The sequence below is a fragment of the Periophthalmus magnuspinnatus genome, chromosome 18 (assembly GCF_009829125.3).
Source record: "Periophthalmus magnuspinnatus isolate fPerMag1 chromosome 18, fPerMag1.2.pri, whole genome shotgun sequence".
In the NCBI taxonomy this organism is placed as follows: Eukaryota; Metazoa; Chordata; class Actinopteri; order Gobiiformes; family Gobiidae; genus Periophthalmus; species Periophthalmus magnuspinnatus.
The window spans coordinates 130953-152770 of NC_047143.1; the positions used below are offsets into that span (position 1 = coordinate 130953).

Genomic DNA, 21818 nt, shown 5'->3' on the forward strand with positions numbered 1-21818 from the left:
GTACTCTACAGTACTACTCCTACGCTTTCAGCTCTGCCTCCTAGTACTAGTACTGGTAAATACAGGTACTAGTACACAGAAAGTAGAGTAGTGCAGTTTGAGTTTTGCTGCTCTGGTCTTTTCCTTGTATGACTCGCCCAGGCCTGTTGCTCTTCCTGGTTCACTTCCTGGTCTCTGTGGCTCCTCCCCCGTGGCCCCTCCCCCTGAGCAGAGCAGGTTTGGGCGGGCGTAGTCCTGGTCTAGACCTGGTTCAGAGCTGGTTTTGGTGTTGGGGAGGATCTCGGGGGAGGGTTTAGCTCCTGGGGGCTGGGAGTGGCTGTGCTTTATAAAAACTGCCTGTTCTTCCTGCTCCTCTCACTTGTGCCACATTCTGCTTCTGCTCTGAGACTCACCTGGTCAGGTAAGATGCACACACATACACACACATACACACACGCTGAGAGGGTGTGCACGTGCGCACACACACACACACAGAGGTCACACAGCCTCCACACCTGGAGTTTAACCCTCTGAGAGCTCCTCACCTGCAGCTCCACAAACAGAGATCTGAAAAGACAAAAACCTCCAAACTGTGAGCTCAAAGTCAGAGTCACACGCAGCAGGGCAGGGCCGCTTCCTCATTCTGCTCTTCCGCCTTCAACCGCCCTCACTGCACCGAGTACTTTTACTGCACCGAGTACTACACGGACTACATGTACTACACGGACTACACGTACTACACGGAGCACATGTACTACACGGAGTACTGCACATATACTGCGTTTGGTACTGCGCCTCCTGCGTTGTTTTGTTTTTTATGTGTACTCCTTGACTCGTCCAGTTTGAGCCAAATGAAAAACTATCGTCTGAGTTAAACAGAAGTGAATGTTCAGGTCTCGAGTCTGTCAGACGAGCGTGTTTCCACTTCCTGTTTAAGGCGACATTTTGAGTTGGACTTTTTCATATTTCCATTTAGCTTAGGCCCTTCTGAAACCCTGGGTTAGTCAGTCTAAGTTAGTAGAGCCTAAACTATGCAAATAAAAGCTCCTGTGCATGAACACCTGACCTGCAGGCGTGACAGTGACATCACTACATGTATGTCTATGCTGGAATGTTCTGCAGTTACCATGGTGACCCAGTGCACACAAACACTCACAAAAACGTTTTAAGATCAAAGTCTGAAAAAAAATCCCAAAGTGATTTAAAGAGCTCATGTTCAGTCCGATCTCATGGTCTTGTTTAGAGTTTGATTTTACACAAAAAGATGAGACTCACTGAAAAACTGTTGGCTAATGCTAATGCTAGCGTGTGACTGTGATGTCATTACAGAGGGACTTGTTTAACAGCACAAATCACCTGGTGTAGTTCAGATAAATCAGCTCTTTTTGGTCAGATTGTGTTAAAATAACTCCAGTTAGACTTTAGAGTTTTAACAGCTTCAGACTGAGTAGTGCTTTCAGTTAGCATCACACGCCCAAAGAATGACATCAGCAGCATCAACAGGCCCAGTGTAAGGAACAGGCACCAGGAGGCTGTGGGTTAGACTCTTGGCCTTTTATTTGGATTTGTAAGGTTAAGGTAAACTTCAGTGATCCTTCAAAATGTGTCCTCTGTATTTGACCCGTCCTCCGGTGTCTCTAGGTTAAACCTGTATTTGACCCGTCCTCCGGTGTCTCTGAGTGACACACAGACACAGAGAGAACACGCAAACTCTACACAGACACAGGGAGTCTAGTTCTTGTCTAGTTCTTGTCTAGTTCTTGTCTAGTCCTGGTCTCGTCCTGGTCTCGTCCTGGTCTCGTCCCGGTCCCGTCCCGGTCCAGTCCCGGTCCAGTCCCGGTCCAGTCCCGGTCCAGTCCCGGTCCAGTCCCGGTCCAGTCCCGGTCCAGTCCCGGTCTAGTCCCGGTTCAGTCCTGGTCTTACTTTGAAACATTCTGAGATCATAGAATCGTGACGTCAGCTGTTCAGGTTCAAACATGTCTGAAAGTCCCACAAATATCTCAACAGGGTAACCACTCTGCCAGTCACAGGGAGAACATGTTCTGACTATAGACTGTACGTGAAGGACACGGCTACCCTGTTAGCATAGACTGTTTATATGTAGCACCGCGTTCCAAACAGGAAGTGATCATGGGCGCACTTCCTGCTCCATTTTTTTCTGTGTATAAACTGTCCTCTCTCTGTCTGTGTCAGACTCATTTTGGTCTTAAATGTTCGTATTAACCCTCTACATGATCCTGGGGTCTTTATTTCACTCTTGCGTCTGTAAATCATAAGAACATTACTAACAGAGTTCCAGAGTGTGAGTTTCTTCACCGCTGCACCCGCCTCATCACATCCTCCTCCTGTGTCGTTTCTCCAACTAAAACAAGAGCGCGTTCATCACTTGACCTCTGACCTCTGAGGCCGATGTGCTCAGGTCGCGCTCTGATCCACCGCAGAGGTCATGAGTTTGGCTGTTTTCACTTGTTTGTGAAATAGACACAGTATTTCACTTTAAAGAGCGTGAGCCGCTGAGCCCGGGCCCCACGTCTGACTCTGATCTGTTTAATGTTTCCTCATCTCAGACCTGGAGCTGTGTTTAGTTTCATTCTCACACGTTTAACACACTAACTCTGCAGATTGAGGGCTGAGTTCTTCTCTCAAACTGAAAACACTCTGTTCCACCTTGTGATGTCATCATGTGGTGATACAGGAAGTGCTCCATTGTGTTTTTAAACTCCACCTTCACTAGAATCATTTGGATCATTTCAGTCCTGGATTTGCCACTTATCTCGACTGAACTAAAGGTAAAAGGAGCTGTTCACTTAAACTACCACTTGATGACATCACAAGGTGGAACAGAGCATTTTGAGCTTTGTAGATGTAACAGACTAATAATAAAGTGTGACTCAAACATTTGAATGAAACAAAACACACCTCCAGTGTGTGTTTGAGGAGCGTTCGAGTATGACTTAAAGCTCACACGTTTGTCAAATAGGACCTTTAAATGAAGCTGATGATGTGTGAGATGAAAAAGAAACAAAATGGATGCAAAAGAGGTCAAAGGTCAACTATTGAAAGTAAGAGGTCTCACTCTGCACATGCTGTGACGGTGACGTCTCACTCTGCACATGCTGTGACGGTGACGTCTCACTCTGCACATGCTGTGACGGTGACGTCTCACTCTGCACATGCTGTGACGGTGACGTCTCACTCTGCACATGCTGTGACGGTGACGTCTCACTCTGCACATGCTGTGACGGTGACGTCTCACTCTGCACATGCTGTGACGGTGACGTCTCACTCTGCACATGCTGTGACGGTGACGTCTCACTCTGCACATGCTGTGACGGTGACGTCTCACTCTGCACATGCTGTGACGTCTCACTCTGCACATGCTGTGACGTCTCACTCTGCACATGCTGTGACGTCTCACTCTGCACATGCTGTGACGTCTCACTCTGCACATGCTGTGACGGTGACGTCTCACTCTGCACATGCTGTGACGGTGACGTCTCACTCTGCACATGCTGTGACGGTGACGTCTCACTCTGCACATGCTGTGACGGTGACGTCTCACTCTGCACATGCTGTGACGGTGACGTCTCACTCTGCACATGCTGTGGCTGTGACGTCTCACTCTGCACATGCTGTGGCTGTGACGTCTCACTCTGCACATGCTGTGACGTCTCACTCTGCACATGCTGTGACGTCTCACTCTGCACATGCTGTGACGTCTCACTCTGCACATGCTGTGGCTGTGACGTCTCACTCTGCACATGCTGCACTAATTTTTGATTCAAGTGACATTCATACATTTATTAGATAAAATGATTCAAATGGGACGCTTATGTAACGGTGTATTTACCTGAAGGAAACACTTCTGACCCTTCTGACCCTCTCTCCTGACCCTTCTGACCCTCTCTCCTGACCCTTCTGACCCTCTCTCCTGACCCTCTCTTCTGACCCTTGTTGCAGGATGTCGTGGGAAGCATACATAAAGTCTCTGGAGGGAAGTGGAAACATTCAAAAGGCGGCCATCGGGAACAGCACGTCTGTGTGGGCCAACAGCGACGGGTTCAACATCACGGTGAGGCTTCTGCCTACTGCTACTACAACTACTACAACTACTACTGCTACTGCTACTGCTACTACTGCTACTGCTACTGCTACTGCTGCTACTACGTTCGGACGGATCTCGTGCGTGTGTTCTCCCTGTTTGTGTTCTTGTGATGTTCTGACAGTTCTCATACCATTCTCCTGACCTTCTTGTGTGTTCTCCTGATGTTCTTGTGTGTTCTCTTGACTTCTGCTTGTGTGTGTTCTGCTGAGTGTTCTTGTGACGTTCTCCTGCGTTCTTGTGACATTCCTGTGTTCTCGTGACATTTCCGTGTGTTCTCTTGACGTTCTCCTTACATTCTCATGTGTGTTCTGCTGCATTCTTATGTGTGTACTCGTGATGTTCTCACGTGTGTTCTTGTATCATTCCTGTGTGTTCTCCTGGCATTCTCCTGATATTCTCATGTATGTTCTCTCGATGTTCTCATGTATGTTCTCTTGACGTTCTCCTGTGTGACATTCTCCTGGCATTCTCATGCGATCTCCTGACGTTCTTGTGACATTCTCGTGTGTTCTCTTGATGTTCTCCTGACGTTCTCCTGTGTGTTCTCCTGACATTCTCGTGTGTGTTCTCCTGACATTCTTGTGTGTTTGTGTGTGTTCTCTTGACATTCTCGTGTGTTCTCTTGATGTTCTCCTGACGTTCTCGTGTGTGTTCTCTTGATGTTCTCCTGACATTCTCGTGTGTGTTCTCCTGACGTTCTCGTGTGTGTTCTCCTGACGTTCTCGTGTGTGTTCTCCTGACGTTCTCGTGTGTGTTCTCCTGACGTTCTCGTGTGTGTTCTCCTGACGTTCTCGTGTGTGTTCTCCTGACGTTCTCGTGTGTGTTCTCCTGTGCACAGGCTAATGAGATGAAGGGGCTGGAGGCGTCCTGTGACGCCATGTACCAGAACGGTGTGATGCTGGGGGGACAGAAGTTCCGCATTCTCCGCCACAATTTCAACGACAGCGAAGACCCTCACCTACAGCTGAAGAGCGCCAAGGACAGCGAAGGCAAAACCTTCCCCGCCACGGTCTACAAGACCAACACAGGTACGGGACGGGACAGGGACAGGACCAAGACCAAGACAGGTACAGGACTGGACAGGGACAGGACCAGGACCAAGACAGGTACAGGACTGGACAGGGACAGGACCAGGACCAAGACGGGTACAGGACAGGACAGGACCAAGACCAAGACGGGTACAGGACAGGACCAAGACCAAGACCAAGACCAACACAGGGACGGGACAGGACCAAGACCAAGACAGGTACAGGACAGGACCAAGACCAAGACAGGTACAGGACTGGACAGGACCAAGACAGGTACAGGACTGGACAGGACCAGGACCAAGACAGGTACAGGACTGGACAGGACCAAGACCAAGACAGGTACAGGACTGGACAGGACCAAGACCAAGACGGGTACAGGACCGGGACTAGACCAAGATGGGTACAGGACCGGGACGGGACTGGGACTAGACCAAGACCAAGACGGGTACAGGACCAGGACAGGACTGGGACGGGACTGGGACTAGACCAAGACCAAGACAGGTACAGGACCGGGACAGGACTGGGACTAGACCAAGACCAAGACAGGTACAGGACGGGACAGGACCGGGACCAACACAGGTACAGGACCGGGACTAGACCAAGACAGGTACAGGACCGGGACTAGACCAAGACAGGTACAGGACCGGGACTAGAGCAGGACCAAGACGGGTGCAGGACCAGGACAGGACTGGGACGGGACTGGGACTAGACCAAGACCAAGACGGGTGCAGGACCAGGACAGGACTGGGACGGGACTGGGACTAGACCAAGACCAACACAGGTACAGGACCGGGACTAGACCAACACAGGTACAGGACCGGGACTAGACCAAGACAGGTACAGGACCGGGACTAGACCAAGATAGGTACAGGACCGGGACAGGACCGGGACTAGACCAAGACAGGTACAGGATGGGACAGGACTGGGACTAGACCAAGACCAAGACGGGTACAGGACCGGGACGGGACTGGGACTAGACCAAGACCAAGACAGGTACAGGACCGGGACTAGACCAAGACAGGTACAGGACCGGGACAGGACCGGGACTAGACCAAGACCAGACCAAGACCAAGACAGGTACAGGACCGGGACTAGACCAAGACAGGTACAGGACCGGGACTAGACAGGGACAGGACCGGGACTAGACCAAGACAGGGACAGGACCGGGACTAGACCAAGACAGGGACAGGACCGGGACAGGACCGGGACTAGAGCAGGACCAAGACAGGTACAGGACGGGACGGGACCGGGACTAGACCAAGACCAAGACGGGTACAGGACTGGGACTAGACCAAGACAGGTACAGGACCGGGACAGGACCGGGACTAGAGCAGGACCAAGACAGGTACAGGACGGGACAGGACCGGGACTAGACCAAGACCAAGACAGGTACAGGACCGGGACTAGACCAAGACAGGTACAGGACCGGGACTAGACCAAGACAGGGACAGGACCGGGACTAGACCAAGACAGGTACAGGACCGGGACTAGACCAAGACAGGTACAGGACCGGGACTAGACCAAGACAGGTACAGGACCGGGACTAGACCAAGACAGGTACAGGACGGGACTAGACCAAGACCGGGACGGGACCGGGACTAGACCAAGACCAAGACAGGTACAGGACCGGGACAGGACCGGGACTAGACCAAGACCAAGACAGGTACAGGACTGGGACTAGACCAAGACCAAGACAGGTACAGGACCGGGACTAGACCAAGACCAAGACAGGTACAGGACTGGGACTAGACCAAGACAGGTACAGGACCGGGACTAGACCAAGACAGGTACAGGACCGGGACTAGACCAAGACCAAGACAGGTACAGGACCGGGACTAGACCAAGACAGGGACAGGACTGGGACAGGACCGGGACTAGAGCAGGACCAAGACAGGTACTAGACCAGGACTAATGCAGGACTAGAAAAGCATGGCTAAAACTAATGAGGGACTGAAGCGGGTCCCGGACTGAAGCGGGTCCCGGACTGAAGCGGGTCCCGGACTGAAGCGGGTCTAACCCAGGTGTTGTTCTGTGCAGGGTACGTGATCGGCGTGGGCGGGCCGGATGCTCAGCCTGGAAAGGTGACCATAGATGTGTTCAACACGGGCTCCTACCTCAAGAAGTCAGGCCTTTGACCACAGAACCCACATCTGCCCCAACACATCTGCCCCAACACATCTGCCCCAACACACCTGCCCCAACACACCTGCCCCAACACACCTGCCCCAACACACCTGCCCCAACACATCTGCCCCAACACATCTGCCCCAACACACCTGCCCCAACACACCTGCCCCAACACACCTGCCCCAACACATCTGCCCCTCAAGATCTGCCCCAACACACTTGCCCCAACACACCTGCCCCACACCACACGGCGGGGGCGGGTGGGGGCAGGCGGCGGGCGGTGTGGCGTCTTGTTGATAATATTGTTGGGACGTGCTCGTGTCGCTCCGGTAAACGGCGGGAGCGGCGCAGCTCTGAAACGTCCATTAGCAGAATCGGAGTGATGTCATCGCTGATGTCATCAAACGTCGCTCTGACATCACGGCGTTTCCAGTTCATATTTATAGTTTCGGGTTTGTGGGTGCCGGCTCTGTCACATTGAGGCGTCCTTGCGTCATCTAACGGTTCTGTGCGGTACTTTACTCTGACTCGTGTGCCAAAGTCTTCTCAGGTGTCCCATGAGCGCCCCCTTTGTCCGGAGCCAGTGTTACATTTTCAGAGATTTTAAATAAAGATTTATTAAACCATTAAAGCCTGTGTTTTTCATTGTGACGTCACTTAAAGAAAAAAACAAAAAAAACAACTGATAACTGTTGTTCTTAGCGCCATCTGCTGGATCAGCTGCAGGTTACACATGGAACAATGAACCACTGGAACTCACATAAAACCACTACATGTCACAGTGTCAGTGGTCTGCTCCTCTATGCTCCTGTTTGCTCCTCCTCTCTGCTCCTGTTTGCTCCTCCTGTCTGCTCCTCCTCTCTCTGCTCCTGTCTGCTCCTCTCTCTGCTCCTGTCTGCTCCTCTCTCTGCTCCTCCTCTCTCTGCTCCTCTCTCCTCCTCTCTCTGCTCCTCCTCTCTCTGCTCCTGTCTCTGCTCCTCCTCTGTCTGCTCCTCCTCCTGTCTGCTCCTCCTGTCTCCTCCTCTCTCTGCTCCTCCTCCTCTCTGCTCCTCCTCTCTCTGCTCTTCCTCCTCTCTCCTCCTCCTCTCTGCTCCTCCTCCTCTCTCTCCTCCTCTCTGCTCCTCCTCTGTCTGCTCCTCTCTCTCCTCCTCCTCTCTCTCCTCCTCCTCTCTGCTCCTCTCTCTGCTCCTCCTCTCTCCTCCTCTCTGCTCCTCACAGTACTACCTGTGTTGAAGTTATAAACCCACACGTGTCTTTGAGCTGAATACTTTTACTTTATTTCATGGTCTTGTGCCCTGAGCTGTGTCGTACTTGGTCAGGCTTCTGTGAGGTCATCGTTGAAGTGCAGCAGGAGGCCGGGACTGAAGAGGTCGTGGTCGAGTCGGAGGTCATCGAGCTCGGGGTCATCGTCACGGAGACCGTTCTCCTCCAGCGTGAGGCTCATGTTGAGGGCCACACCTGCGTGTTTCCAGGTGTAACTGTGGGCGTGGCTATTGTACGTCAGGTACCGAGCCAGTACCTCCTCCATGGTCTCCTCACTGCACACCTGTCACAGAGACCTGGTTTAGACCTGGTTTAGACCTGGTTTAGTCCTGGTTTAGTCCTGGTTTAGACCTGGTTTAGACCCGGTTTAGACCCGGTTTAGACCCGGTTTAGTCCCGGTTTAGTCCCGGTTTAGACCCGGTTTAGACCCGGTTTAGACCCGGTTTAGACCCGGTTTAGACCCGGTTTAGTCCTGGTTTAGTCCTTGTTTAGTCCTGGTTTAGTCCTGGTTTAGACTCAGTTTAGTCCTGGTTTAGTCCTTGTTTAGTCCTGGTTTAGACTCGGTTTAGTCCTGGTTTAGTCCTGGTTTCGTCCTGGTTTAGTCCTGGTTTAGACTCGGTTTAGTCCTGGTTTAGTCCTGGTTTAGTCCTGGTTTAGTCCTGGTTTAGTCCTGGTTTAGACTCGGTTTAGTCCTGGTTTAGTCCTGGTTTAGACTCGGTTTAGTCCTGGTTTAGTCCTGGTTTAGTCCTGGTTTCATCCTAGTTTAGTCCTGGTTTGTCCTGGTTTACCTCCAGTCTCTGCTCCTGTGCAGTGAGTGTGTTGATGACTCTGATCCAGCGTGTTTTGTGGGAGAGCAGGCCGATGCAGTAGCTGGGGTCTCTCCACCAGGGGGGGCTGAGCTCACAGGCCCAGTCTGAGCGGGGGCCTGGGGGGGGCACGTGCAGGAAGCGCCCCCTGGGGGTGTAGTAGCGTCGGCACTGGGTCAGAGGGTCAATGAAGCACCGCACCTGCAGCACACAGCATATCGGCTAACAATGAGCTAACAATGAGCTAATAATGAGTTAATAATGAGATAATAATGAGATAATAATGAGCTAATAATGAGCTAATAATGAGATAATAATGAGCTAACAATGAGCTAACAATGAGTTAATAATGAGATAACAATGAGTTAATAATGAGATAATAATGAGCTAACAATGAGTTAATAATGAGATAATAATGAGATAATAATGAGTTAATAATGAGATAATAATGAGCTAACAATGAGCTAACAATGAGTTAATAATGAGATAACAATGAGTTAATAATGAGATAATAATGAGATAATAATGAGCTAACAATGAGTTAATAATGAGCTAATAATGAGATAATAATGAGATAATAATGAGCTAACAATGAGCTAACAATGAGTTAATAATGAGATAATGAGATAATAATGAGCTAACAATGAGTTAATAATGAGATAATAATGAGTTAATAATGAGATAATGAGATAATAATGAGCTAACAATGAGTTAATAATGAGATAATAATGAGATAATAATGAGTTAATAATGAGATAATAATGAGCTAACAATGAGTTAATAATGAGATAATAATGAGTTAATAATGAGCTAACAATGAGTTAATAATGAGATAATAATGAGTTAATAATGAGATAATAATGAACTAATAATGAGTTAATAATGAGATAATAAAGTGCTAATAATGAGCTAACAATGAGCTAATGAGTTAATAATGAGATAATAAAGTGCTAATAATGAGCAAACAATGAGCTAATAATGAGTTAATAATGAGATAATGAGTTAATATTGAGATAACCAGTTAATAATGAGATAATAAAGTGCTAATAATGAGCTAATAATGAGCTAATAATGAGATAATAATGAGCTAACAATGAGCTAACAATGAGTTAATAATGAGATAACAATGAGTTAATAATGAGATAATAATGAGCTAACAATGAGTTAATAATGAGATAATAATGAGATAATAATGAGTTAATAATGAGATAATAATGAGCTAACAATGAGCTAACAATGAGTTAATAATGAGATAACAATGAGTTAATAATGAGATAATAATGAGCTAACAATGAGTTAATAATGAGCTAATAATGAGATAATAATGAGATAATAATGAGCTAACAATGAGCTAACAATGAGTTAATAATGAGATAATGAGATAATAATGAGCTAACAATGAGTTAATAATGAGATAATAATGAGATAATAATGAGTTAATAATGAGATAATGAGATAATAATGAGCTAACAATGAGTTAATAATGAGATAATAATGAGATAATAATGAGTTAATAATGAGATAATAATGAGCTAACAATGAGTTAATAATGAGATAATAATGAGTTAATAATGAGCTAACAATGAGTTAATAATGAGATAATAATGAGTTAATAATGAGATAATAATGAACTAATAATGAGTTAATAATGAGATAATAAAGTGCTAATAATGAGCTAACAATGAGCTAATGAGTTAATAATGAGATAATAAAGTGCTAATAATGAGCAAACAATGAGCTAATAATGAGTTAATAATGAGATAATGAGTTAATATTGAGATAACCAGTTAATAATGAGATAATAAAGTGCTAATAATGAGCTAACAATGAGTTAATAATGAGATAATAATGAGCTAACAATGAGCTAATGAGTTAATGAGATAATGAGCTAACAATGAGCTAATAGTGAGCTAACAATGAGTTAATAATGAGCTAATAATGAGCTAACAATGAGTTAATGAGATAATAATGAGCTAATAATGAGTTAATAATGAGATAATAAAGTGCTAATAATGAGCTAACAATGAGCAAACAATGAGCTAATGAGTTAATGAGATAATGAGCTAACAATGAGCTAATAATGAGCTAATAATGAGATAATAAAGTGCTAATAATGAGCTAACAATGAGTTAACAATGAGCTAATAATGAGTTAATAATGAGATAATAATGAGCTAACAATGAATTAATAATGACTTAATAATGAGATAATAATGAGCTAACAATGAATTAATAATGAGATAATAATGAGATAATAATTGTGAGATAACAATGAGATAACAATGAGCTAATAAGGATCCAATGTGATCCAATCACAAGTACCATCCTTTCCTCCACAATCAACAATGTCTAACCCTGTGGTTTAGACCTGGTTTAGTCCTGGTTTAGTCCTGGTTTAGTCCTGGTTTAGCTCTGGTTTAGTCCTGGTTTAGTCCTGGTTTAGTCCTGGTTTAGCTCTGGTTTTGCTCTGGTTTAGTCCTGGTTTAGTCCTGGTTTTGCTCTGGTTTTGCTCTGGTTTTGCTCTAGTTTAGTCCTGGTTTAGTCCTGGTTTAGTCCTGGTTTTGCTCTGGTTTAGTCCTGGTTTAGGCCTGGTTTTGCTCTGGTTTAGTCCTGGTTTAGGCCTGGTTTTGCTCTGGTTTAGTCCTGGTTTAGGCCTGGTTTTGCTCTGGTTTAGTCCTGGTTTAGGCCTGGTTTTGCTCTGGTTTAGTCCTGGTTTAGGCCTGGTTTTGCTCTGGTTTAGTCCTGGTTTAGGCCTGGTTTTGCTCTGGTTTAGGCCTGGTTTTGCTCTGGTTTAGTCCTGGTTTAGTTCTTTTGTGATCTCACATCTTTGGTGTCGGGGTCGAACCAGCTGCTGATGTCTTTCCCGGCGCTCTCCAGCAGTGGGAGCAGCAGAGCGTCACCTGAGGGGCACAGGTCAGAGGTCACGGTTGAGTCACATGTTGGAACTCCTTCCCCGTTTAGTGTTCATAAAAAACGGAGGTTTGGGGATTACAGCAGGGGCCAGATGTGACACGTCCCTGGAGTAAAACAATGAAAAACTAACAGCTAGCATAACTGACGCAGATCTGGTAATGACTTAGGCCGGGGAGTGACCAGAGACTATATAAAGAACCCACAGCGTCCAGCTCCAGTCAAACGTAGCTCATCACAATAATGAAATAAAAACCCCACGATCATGTAGAGGATTAATACAAACATTAACACAACATTAACACAACATTAACACAACATTAACACAACATTAACACAACAAGCAGCAGAGACAGAGAGAGGACACAGTTTATACACAGAAAATGAATGAGCTGTGTCCATTTAACAGAGGTCCAGGACTCGTACCTTTGTGCCTTTGAGCCAGAGGGCTGAGGTCCAGGACTCGTACCTTTGTGCCTTTGAGCCAGGGGGCTGAGGTCCAGGACTCGTACCTTTGTGCCTTTGAGCCAGGGGGCTGAGGTCCAGGACTCGTACCTTTGTGCCTTTGAGCCAGGGGGCTGAGGTCCAGGACTCGTACCTTTGTGCCTTTGAGCCAGGGGGCTGAGGTCCAGGACTCGGCCCAGGAGTGAGACCCACAGATCGTCGGCCGTGTTGTGGGAGGAGACCTCAGAGGGAGTGAAGAACCTCGACCGACTCATCCCACCTGAGGAGAACCAGGACTTTATCAGGACTAAACCAGGACTAAACCAGGACTAAACCAGGACTTTATCAGGACTAAACCAGGACTAAACCAGGATTTTATCAGGACTAAACCAGAACTTTATCAGGACTAAACCAGGACTAAACCAGGACTTTATCAGGACTAAACCAGGACTAAACCAGGACTTTATCAGAACTAAACCAGGACTAAACCAGGACTTTATCAGAACTAAACCAGGACTAAACCAGGACTTTATCAGGACTAAACCAGGACTAAACCAGGACTTTATCAGGACTAAACCAGGACTAAACCAGGACTTTATCAGAACTAAACCAGGACTAAACCAGGACTTTATCAGGACTAAACCAGGACTTTATCAGAACTAAACCAGGACTTTATCAGAACTAAACCAGGACTAAATCAGGACTTTATCAGAACTAAACCAGGACTAAATCAGGACTAAACCAGGACTTTATCAGAACTAAACCAGGACTAAATCAGGATTTTATCAGGACTAAACCAGGACTAAACCAGGACTAAACCAGGACTAAACCAGGACTTTATCAGGACTAAACCAGGACTAAACCAGGACTTTACCAGGATTAAACCAGGACTAAACCAGGACTTTATCAGGACTAAACCAGGACTTTATCAGGACTAAACCAGGACTAAACCAGGACTTTATCAGAACTAAACCAGGACTTTATCAGGACTAAACCAGGACTAAACCAGGACTTTATCAGGACTAAACCAGGACTTTATCAGGACTAAACCAGGACTTTACCAGGACTAAACCAGGACTAAACCTGGACTTTATCAGGACTAAACCAGGACTAAACCAGGACTAAACCAGGACTAAACCAGGACTAAACCAGGACTAAACCAGGACTAAACAGGTGTAAATGTGATGTTAGCTCGTGTCTTAGCTTTAGCTTGTTTCAGTGGCGGGAAAAGCAGCTCTGACGGTTTAAATGTCACATTAAACTTTCACCTTACCGTTTATTTGCGTCGTGTTTGTTTTCGTACCGTTTTCCTCTAAAAAAAAAAAAAAAAAAAGCTTCACAATTACAACGGGAAAAAGTGAAAACCATAAAAACCATAAACCGTGAAGTCCCGTAGCGTGTGTGCAGAGGAGCTGCGCGTCTCCATGGCGACGGGAGCGCGTGACGTCAGCGGCACGCAGGAAACGCACGTACAGCGTCATCATCGTCATCACAACAACAATAAAAAAACATAAATAATGCCAATAACAACAACAACAAAAACAAAAACAATAATAATAATAATAATAATAATAATAATAATAATATAATAATAATAATAATGACTATTCAAAGGTAAAAGAATATGAATGTTTATTATATTTACATAAAATGAAACAGTGCTTTCCTCGGAGATATTATTTCCCATATAAAATCTCTAATTCATTTAACATAAATAAAATGGCTGGAAAAACAAATAACATGGCTCCTCCAAAAGGGGAAAATGCAGTGGCTTTAGTGGCGTTTCTCTCACATGTTGGTGAATGTATTTCCTCTAAATCTGTAACATGACGATGCAATAAAAATATTTATATATTATATATTATACATATCATTATTAATGTGAAGACGTCTTTCAGTCTGGACTCCACTTTGTGAAGACTCCTGTGGTCACTGCTGAGGTCACGGTCACTCTTCACCTGGTTCTTCTCATCAGTGTCCTGATGGTTCAGCTGTCCCACCCAGAAGAGCACCCAGAGGAGCACCCAGAGGACCAGCACCCAGAGGACCAGCACCCAGAGGAGCACCCAGAGGAGCACCCAGAGGAGCACCCAGAGGACCAGCACCCAGAGGAGCACCCAGAGGACCAGCACCCAGAGGAGCACCCAGAGGACCAGCACCCAGAGGACCAGCACCCAGAGGACCAGCACCCAGAGGAGCACCCAGAGGAGCACCCAGAGGAGCACCCAGAGGAGCACCCAGAGGACCAGCACCCAGAGGAGCACCCAGAGGAGCACCCAGAGGACCAGCACCCAGAGGAGCACCCAGAGGACCAGCACCCAGAGGACCAGCACCCAGGGGAGCACCCAGAGGACCAGCACCCAGAGGACCAGCACCCAGAGGACCAGCACCCAGAGGAGCACCCAGAGGACCAGCACCCAGAGGACCAGCACCCAGAGGACCAGCACCCAGAGGACCAGCACCCAGAGGAGCACCCAGAGGAGCACCCAGAGGACCAGCACCCAGAGGAGCACCCAGAGGACCAGCACCCAGAGGACCAGCACCCAGAGGACCAGCACCCAGAGGACCAGCACCCAGAGGAGCACCCAGAGGACCAGCACCCAGAGGACCAGCACCCAGAGGACCAGCACCCAGAGGACCAGCACCCAGAGGAGCAGCACCCAGAGGACCAGCACCCAGAGGACCAGCACCCAGAGGACCAGCACCCAGAGGACCAGCACCCAGAGGACCAGCACCCAGAGGAGCACCCAGAGGACCAGCACCCAGAGGAGCAGCAGGCTTTCTCTCACAGTCTCTCTGGCACAGCCGGGTCTCGGGGGTCACAGCCGGGCCCCGGGCCCCGGGCCCCGGGGGTCCCAGCCGTCACTGGGTGTTTACGACGTGGCAGAGCCGCTTCACTTTCCCTTTTTCACGAACTTTCTGCAGCGGCTCGAAGCTTCTCAGAGCCCGGAGCCCGAGCACCAATCACAGCCCTGCGCCTCCAGCTGGCCTCCTCCTATTGGCTGCAGCTGCTGTCTGTCGGCCCACACACGCTTCTGATTGGTGCTTTCTCTGTCAGAGGCGGGACTGTCGCGTGGCGGAGGACATCGCGAGATTAGCGGAGTTGCGCTGCACAGAGGAGCCGATGCCCGAGCAGAGATCCACGCAGCCCGACTTTAGAGCCTTTACCCGGGTCTAGTGCACCTCTCCGCCCGCAGACAGGCTCTCTCCGCCCGCAGACATGCCCTCCCCGCGGCTCCTGTGTGCCGTGGCTCTCCTCCTGCTCCACACCTCCGCAGAAGCCGAGCAGCGGAGGTTCTCTCCGGGTAAGGCCGTCTCTGGAGCTCCTGCTCCCGGACACACGGACCCCGCGCCCCGCTGGAGCAGCTGTGGGGCCGCTCTGGTTCAGTTCTGGCTCAGTTCTGGCTCAGTCTTGGGTTAGTCCTGGCTCAGTTCTGGCTCAGTCCTGGCTCAGTCCTGGCTCAGTCCTGGCTCAGTCCTGGCTCAGTCCTGGGTCAGTCCTGGGTCAGTCCTGGCTCAGTTCTGGCTCAGTCCTGGCTCAGTCCTGGCTCAGTCCTGGCTCAGTTCTGGCTCAGTTCTGACTCAGTCCTGGCTCAGTCCTGGCTCAGTTCTGGCTCAGTTCTGGCTCAGTTCTGGCTCAGTCCTGGCTCTCGTTCTTTTCCTGTTCTTAGATAAATGACTCTTCTTGTTAAAGTGCTTTATTCTGTATCAGTCGCTGCTGTGGATAAATTCCTCTGAGTCTGTGTCGGGACAGGACTGTGGGATTTAGGCTTTAGGCTTTTACTTTTTCACTTTTAGTTTTTAGTCTCTGGATTTTGTCTTTTGACTTTTAGTTTTTGTCTTTTAGTTTTTAGTTTTTGTCTTTTAGTTTTTGTCCTGTGGCTCAGACCTCAGGCTCCTGATCTGTGAGACTCTCCTCTGACCTGGATCAATTGTTCAAGTGAAAAGAGAAACTTTAGACTCAACACACACACATATATATACATATACACACACATACACCCCTACACACACACACACACACATATATACACACACACACATACACCCCTACACACACACACACACACATATACATATACACACACATACACCCCTACACACACACATATATACATATACACACACATACACCCCTACACACACACACACACACACATACATATACACACACATACACCCCTACACACACACATATATACATATACACACACATACACCCCTACACACACACACACACACATATACATATACACACACATACACCCCTACACACACACACACACACATATACATATACACACACATACACCCCTACACACACACATATATACATATACACACACATACACCCCTACACACACACACACATATATACACACACACACACACACTCACTCGTTTCATTTTATTCTGTTCTGTAAAGTGCTGATGTCACACAGGACTCACCTGGAGATTTGAAGAGCCAATAATGAGTCGAAAGGACAAGCTCACCTGAGTTAGACCGAACCGGGACCGAACTGGGACTGAACCAGGACTGAACCGGGACCGAACCGGGACTGAACCGGGACTGAACCGGGACCGAACCGGGACCGAACCAGGACTGAACCAGGATCGAACCAGGACCGAACCAGAACTGAACTGGGGCCGATCCGGGGCCGATCCGGGACTGGTTCAAAAAGACAAACGCTCACAGGTGCTGGCCCGTTGCTGGCCCGGTCCTGGCCCGGTCCTGGCCCGGTCCTGGCCCGGTCCTGGCCCGGTCCTGGCCCGGCCCTGGCCCGTTGCTGGCCCGTTCCTGGCCCGTTGCTGGCCCGTTCCTGGCCCGTTGCTGGCCCGGTCCTGGCCCGGTCCTGGCCCGAGTTTTCAGACTTGGATCTTTAAATGTTTTTTTGGACAGTGTTTGTTAAAGTGAGCGTTGTGTTACCATGGTAACTGCTGAACATTCCACCAGAGAGATCCATGCAGAGCTCCCCCAGTGTGACGTCACTCCTCAGGGTCAGTCCTGCACCTGTGTCTCTGTAGAGTTTGACCTCTGACCCCGTCTGTGTTTAGATCATCTGCTCGTCATCACCGCCGCCACAGAAGAAACCGACGGATTCAAACGATTCATGAAGACGGCCACACAGTTCAACTACACCGTTAAGGTAAATAAGGAGGAGAGAGGAGGAGGAGGAGAAGAGGAGGAAGAGGGGAGGAGGAGGAGAGGAGGAGGAGGGGAGGTAGAGGGGAGGAGGAGGAGAGGAGGGGGAGACTGATTCAAACGATTCATGAAGACGGCCACACAGTTCAACTACACCGTCAAGGTAAAGGAGGAGGAGAGAGGAGGAGAAGAGGAGGAGGAGGAGAGGAGGAGGAGAGGAGGAGGGGGAGGGGAGGAGGGGGAGACTAATTCAAACGATTCATGAAGACGGCCACACTGGGGTTGGGGGAGGAGTTGAGGAGGTGCATTCAGGGCTGTACTCCTCTGTTTTCAGGTGCTGGGGTTGGGGGAGGAGTGGAGAGGAGGTGACGTGGCTAAAACAGTAGGAGGAGGTCAGAAGGTGCGATGGCTGAAGAAGGAGCTGCTCCGACACAAAGACGACCCCCAGAAAGTCATTCTGTTTGTGGACAGGTGAGCTCCTGCCACCTCCCCCCTGCCTCCTACCCCGTCTCCTAACTCTGCCTCTCTCTCCTCTCTCCTCCTCCTCACCTCCTCTCTCCTTCTCTCACTTCCTCTCCTCCTCTCTCCTCTCACCCCCTCTCTCCTCTCTCCTCCTCTCTCCTCTCACCCCCTCTCTCCTCTCTCCTCCTCTCTCCTCTCACCCCCTCTCTCACTCCCTCTCTCCTCCTCTCTCCTCTCACCCCCTCTCTCCTCCTCTCACCCCCTCTCTCCTCTCTCCTCTCACCCCCTCTCTTCTCTCACCCCCTCTCTCCTCTCTCCTCTCACCCCCTCTCTCCTCTCTCCTCCTCTCCTCCTCTCACCCCCTCTCTCCTCCTCTCACCTCCTCTCTCCTCTCACCTCCTCTCCTCCTCTCACCCCCTCTCTCCTCCTCTCACCCCCTCTCTCCTCCTCTCACCCCCTCTCTCCTCCTCTCACTCCCTCTCTCCTCCTCTCACCCCCTCTCTCCTCCTCTCTCCTCCTCTCACCTCCTCTCTCCTCCTCTCACCCCCTCTCTCCTCCTCTCACCTCCTCTCTCCTCTCACCCCCTCTCACCTCCTCTCTCCTCCTCTCACCTCCTCTCTCCTCTCACCCCCTCTCACCTCCTCTCTCCTCCTCTCACCCCCTCTCACCCCCTCTCTCCTCCTCTCACTCCCTCTCTCCTCTCACCCCCTCTCACCCCCTCTCTCCTCCTCTCCTCTCACCTCCTCTCCTCCTCTCATCCCCTCTCCTCCTCTCTCCTCCTCTCACTCCCTCTCTCCTCCTCTCTCCTCTCTCCTCCTCTCACCTCCTCTCCTCCTCTCTCCCCCTCTCTCCTCCTCTCACCCCCTCTCTCCTCCTCTCACCTCCTCTCCTCCTCTCAGTTATGATGTCATCTTCGCCTCCGGCCCTGAGGAGCTCCTTCATAAGTTTTCTCGTTTCGGACACAAAGTTGTTTTCTCGGCGGAGGGATTCTGCTGGCCCGACCAGAGACTGGCCTCCAAGTACCCCGAGGTGCATTCTGGGAAACGCTACCTCAACTCAGGAGGTCAGTGCAGAGGGAGGGCATCTGACACAGAGGGAGGGCATCTGACACAGAGGGAGGGCACCTGACACAGAGGGAGGGCATCTGACACAGAGGGAGGGCATCTGACACACAGGGAGGGCATCTGACACAGAGGGAGGGCATCTGACACAGAGGGAGGGCATCTGACACAGAGGAAGGGCATCTGACACACAGGGAGGGCACCTGACACAGAGGACAGTGTTTGTGTTTGTCTCAGTTTAAATTAAATCTTGAATAATGTGATTTAGATTTTTTGAAAAGCGTCTCACTCGACCCAACAGACGACTCCAGGTCAAAGGTGTGAGGTCGCCCCGAGCCGCTCTGAGCCGCCCCGAGCCGCTCTGAGCCGCCCCGAGCCGCTCTGAGCCGCCCCGAGCCGCTCTGAGCCGCCCCGAGCCGCTCTGAGCCGCCCCGAGCCGCCCTGAGCCGCCCCGAGCCGCTCTGAGCCGCTCTGAGCCGCTCTGAGCCGCTCTGAGTGGCTCTGAGTGGCTCTGAGCCGCTCTGAGTGGCTCTGAGTGGCTCTGAGCCGCTCTGAGTGGCTCTGAGTGGCTCTGAGTGGCTCTGAGTGGCTCCTCGTTGTTAGTCCCTCTGTGACTTTCACGGCTCTAGTTTGTGAAACGTGTGAAATTCGCTCCCCGTGTTCGTTGATAAAATGGCCTGTGATGGTCACGTACGATTCTGCAGCGTGGGACGTCCAGCCATCACGAGCGAGGCCCGTCACGAGCGAGGGCGTTCAGGTTTTAACGGCGTCTGTCACTCTCTGTATAACGCACCACACGGTCCGTGTCATTGTTCCATTTTCTCTTCCAGGGGAAATATCGATACTCAAAAGCAGAGAATCGATCCTGTGTCTATTTGAATAATCTGGATGTGTCTGCGTTCGTCCTCTCGTCTGCGTTCGTCCTCTCGTCTGCGTTCGTCCTCTCGTCTGCGTTCGTCCTCTCGTCTGCGTTCGTCCTCTCGTCTGCGTTCGTCCTCTCGTCTGCGTTCCTCCTCTCGTCTGCGTTCCTCCTCTCGTCTGCGTTCCTCCTCTCGTCTGCGTTCGTCCTCCCGTCTGCGTTCGTCCTCCCGTCTGCGTTCGTCCTCCCGTCTGCGTTCGTCCTCTCGTCTGCGTTCGTCCTCTCGTCTGCGTTCGTCCTTTCGTCTGTGTTCATCCTCTCGTCTTCGTCCTCAGGGTTCATGGGCGTGGCTCCGGAGCTCGCCGCTTTGGTCCAACAGTGGAAATATAAAGACAACGACGACGACCAGCTCTTCTACACACGCATCTACCTGGACAAGGCCCAGAGGGTGAGGGGAGGGCATCTGACACAATCTGACACACGGGGAGGGCATCTGACACAATCTGACACACGGGGAGGGCATCTGACATAAATGCAGTAAATATTTGTGTTTTTCAGACCAAATACAACATGACTCTGGATCATCGCTCCAGAATCTTCCAGAACCTGAACGGAGCTGTGGGTGAGAGAGGAGGAGGAGGAGGAGGAGCAGGAGGAGAAACAGGAACAGAGGAGGAGAGGGAGGAAGAGGAGCAGAAGAGGAGGAGGAGCGGAGGAGGAGAAGGATAAACAGGAACAGAGGAGGAGAGGGAGAAGAGGAGCAGAAGAGGAGGAGGAGGAGCGGAGGAGGAGAAACAGGAACAGAGGAGGAGAGGGAGGAGGAGGAGAGGAGAAACAGGAACGGAGGAGGAGCAGAGGAGGAGGGGAGGAGGAGCAGAGGAGAGAGGAGCAGAGGAGGAGGAGCAGAGGAGAGAGGTGCAGAAGAGTAGGAGCAGAAGAGGAGGAGGAGGGGAGGAGGAGGAGCAGAGGAGCAACAGGTTTGATTGACAGCGTTGCTAAGCGTCCGCTCCCTGTTAAACCAGTGGTGTGGGCTGAAGGGGCGTGGCCTTCATCATCCTCTCTCCTGATTGGCTCTGTGGTTGCTCTGACACTCGTGGTCTCTGCTCCAGCCTCATGTGGAGACGTCAGTGTGTGTAGAGTGTGTGTGTAGTGTGTGTGTGTGTGTGTTCATGTGTGTGTGTTCGTGTGTGTTCGTGTGTGTTCATGTGTGTGTGTTCGTGTGTGTTCATGTGTGTGTGTTCATGTGTGTTCATGTGTGTGTGTTCGTGTGTGTTCATGTGTGTGTGTTCGTGTGTGTTCATGTGTGTGTGTTCGTGTGTGTTCATGTGTGTGTGTTCGTGTGTGTTCATGTGTGTGTGTTCGTGTGTGTTCATGTGGGTGTGTTGGGGTGTGTTCGTGTGTGTGTTCATGTGTGTGTTCATGTGTGTGTGTGTTCATGTGTGTGTGTGTTCATGTGTGTTCATGTGTGTGTGTTCGTGTGTGTGTTCATGTGTGTGTGTTCATGTGTGTTCATGTGTGTGTGTTCGTGTGTGTTCATGTGTGTGTGTGTTCATGTGTGTGTGTTCGTGTGTGTTCATGTGTGTGTTCATGTGTGTGTGTTCATGTGTGTGTTCATGTGTGTTTGTCTATGTG

The 21818-nt window shown here is 49.8% G+C and overlaps 3 protein-coding genes across 4 annotated transcripts in view; 2 read left to right on the forward strand and 1 right to left on the reverse strand.

Annotated features, from left to right (window-relative positions):
* Positions 1-252: 252 nt before the first annotated feature.
* Positions 253-7870, forward strand: LOC117386514 (uncharacterized). Its single transcript, XM_033983889.2, has 4 exons — positions 253-400; positions 3940-4051; positions 4923-5112; positions 7150-7870. Exons 2-4 carry the CDS (start codon positions 3941-3943, stop codon positions 7245-7247), a joined length of 399 nt encoding a protein of 132 aa, XP_033839780.1. The 5' UTR covers positions 253-400; position 3940; the 3' UTR covers positions 7248-7870.
* Positions 7871-8532: 662 nt separating this feature from the next.
* On the reverse strand, positions 8533-13976 carry LOC117386614 (cytochrome b5 domain-containing protein 1). Its single transcript, XM_033984022.2, has 5 exons — positions 13935-13976; positions 12816-12941; positions 12131-12207; positions 9291-9509; positions 8533-8785 (listed from the first exon to the last, which is right to left on the reverse strand). Exons 2-5 carry the CDS (start codon positions 12934-12936, stop codon positions 8555-8557), a joined length of 648 nt encoding a protein of 215 aa, XP_033839913.1. The 5' UTR covers positions 12937-12941; positions 13935-13976; the 3' UTR covers positions 8533-8554.
* Positions 13977-15759: 1783 nt separating this feature from the next.
* The window catches only part of plod3 (procollagen-lysine, 2-oxoglutarate 5-dioxygenase 3), a 29064-nt gene continuing 23005 nt past the window's right edge, over positions 15760-21818 (forward strand). Inside the window, exons 1-6 of one of the 2 annotated variants that reach the window (XM_033983875.2) lie at positions 15760-15966; positions 17717-17808; positions 18139-18275; positions 19166-19329; positions 20522-20634; positions 20745-20808. In XM_033983875.2, coding sequence (XP_033839766.1) covers positions 15882-15966; positions 17717-17808; positions 18139-18275; positions 19166-19329; positions 20522-20634; positions 20745-20808 — 655 coding nt within the window. In that variant the 5' untranslated portion in view covers positions 15760-15881. Of the gene's footprint in view, positions 15967-17716; positions 17809-17919; positions 17968-18138; positions 18276-19165; positions 19330-20521; positions 20635-20744; positions 20809-21818 lie in introns of those variants that run through there. The other variant, XM_033983876.2, reaches the window with a different exon arrangement.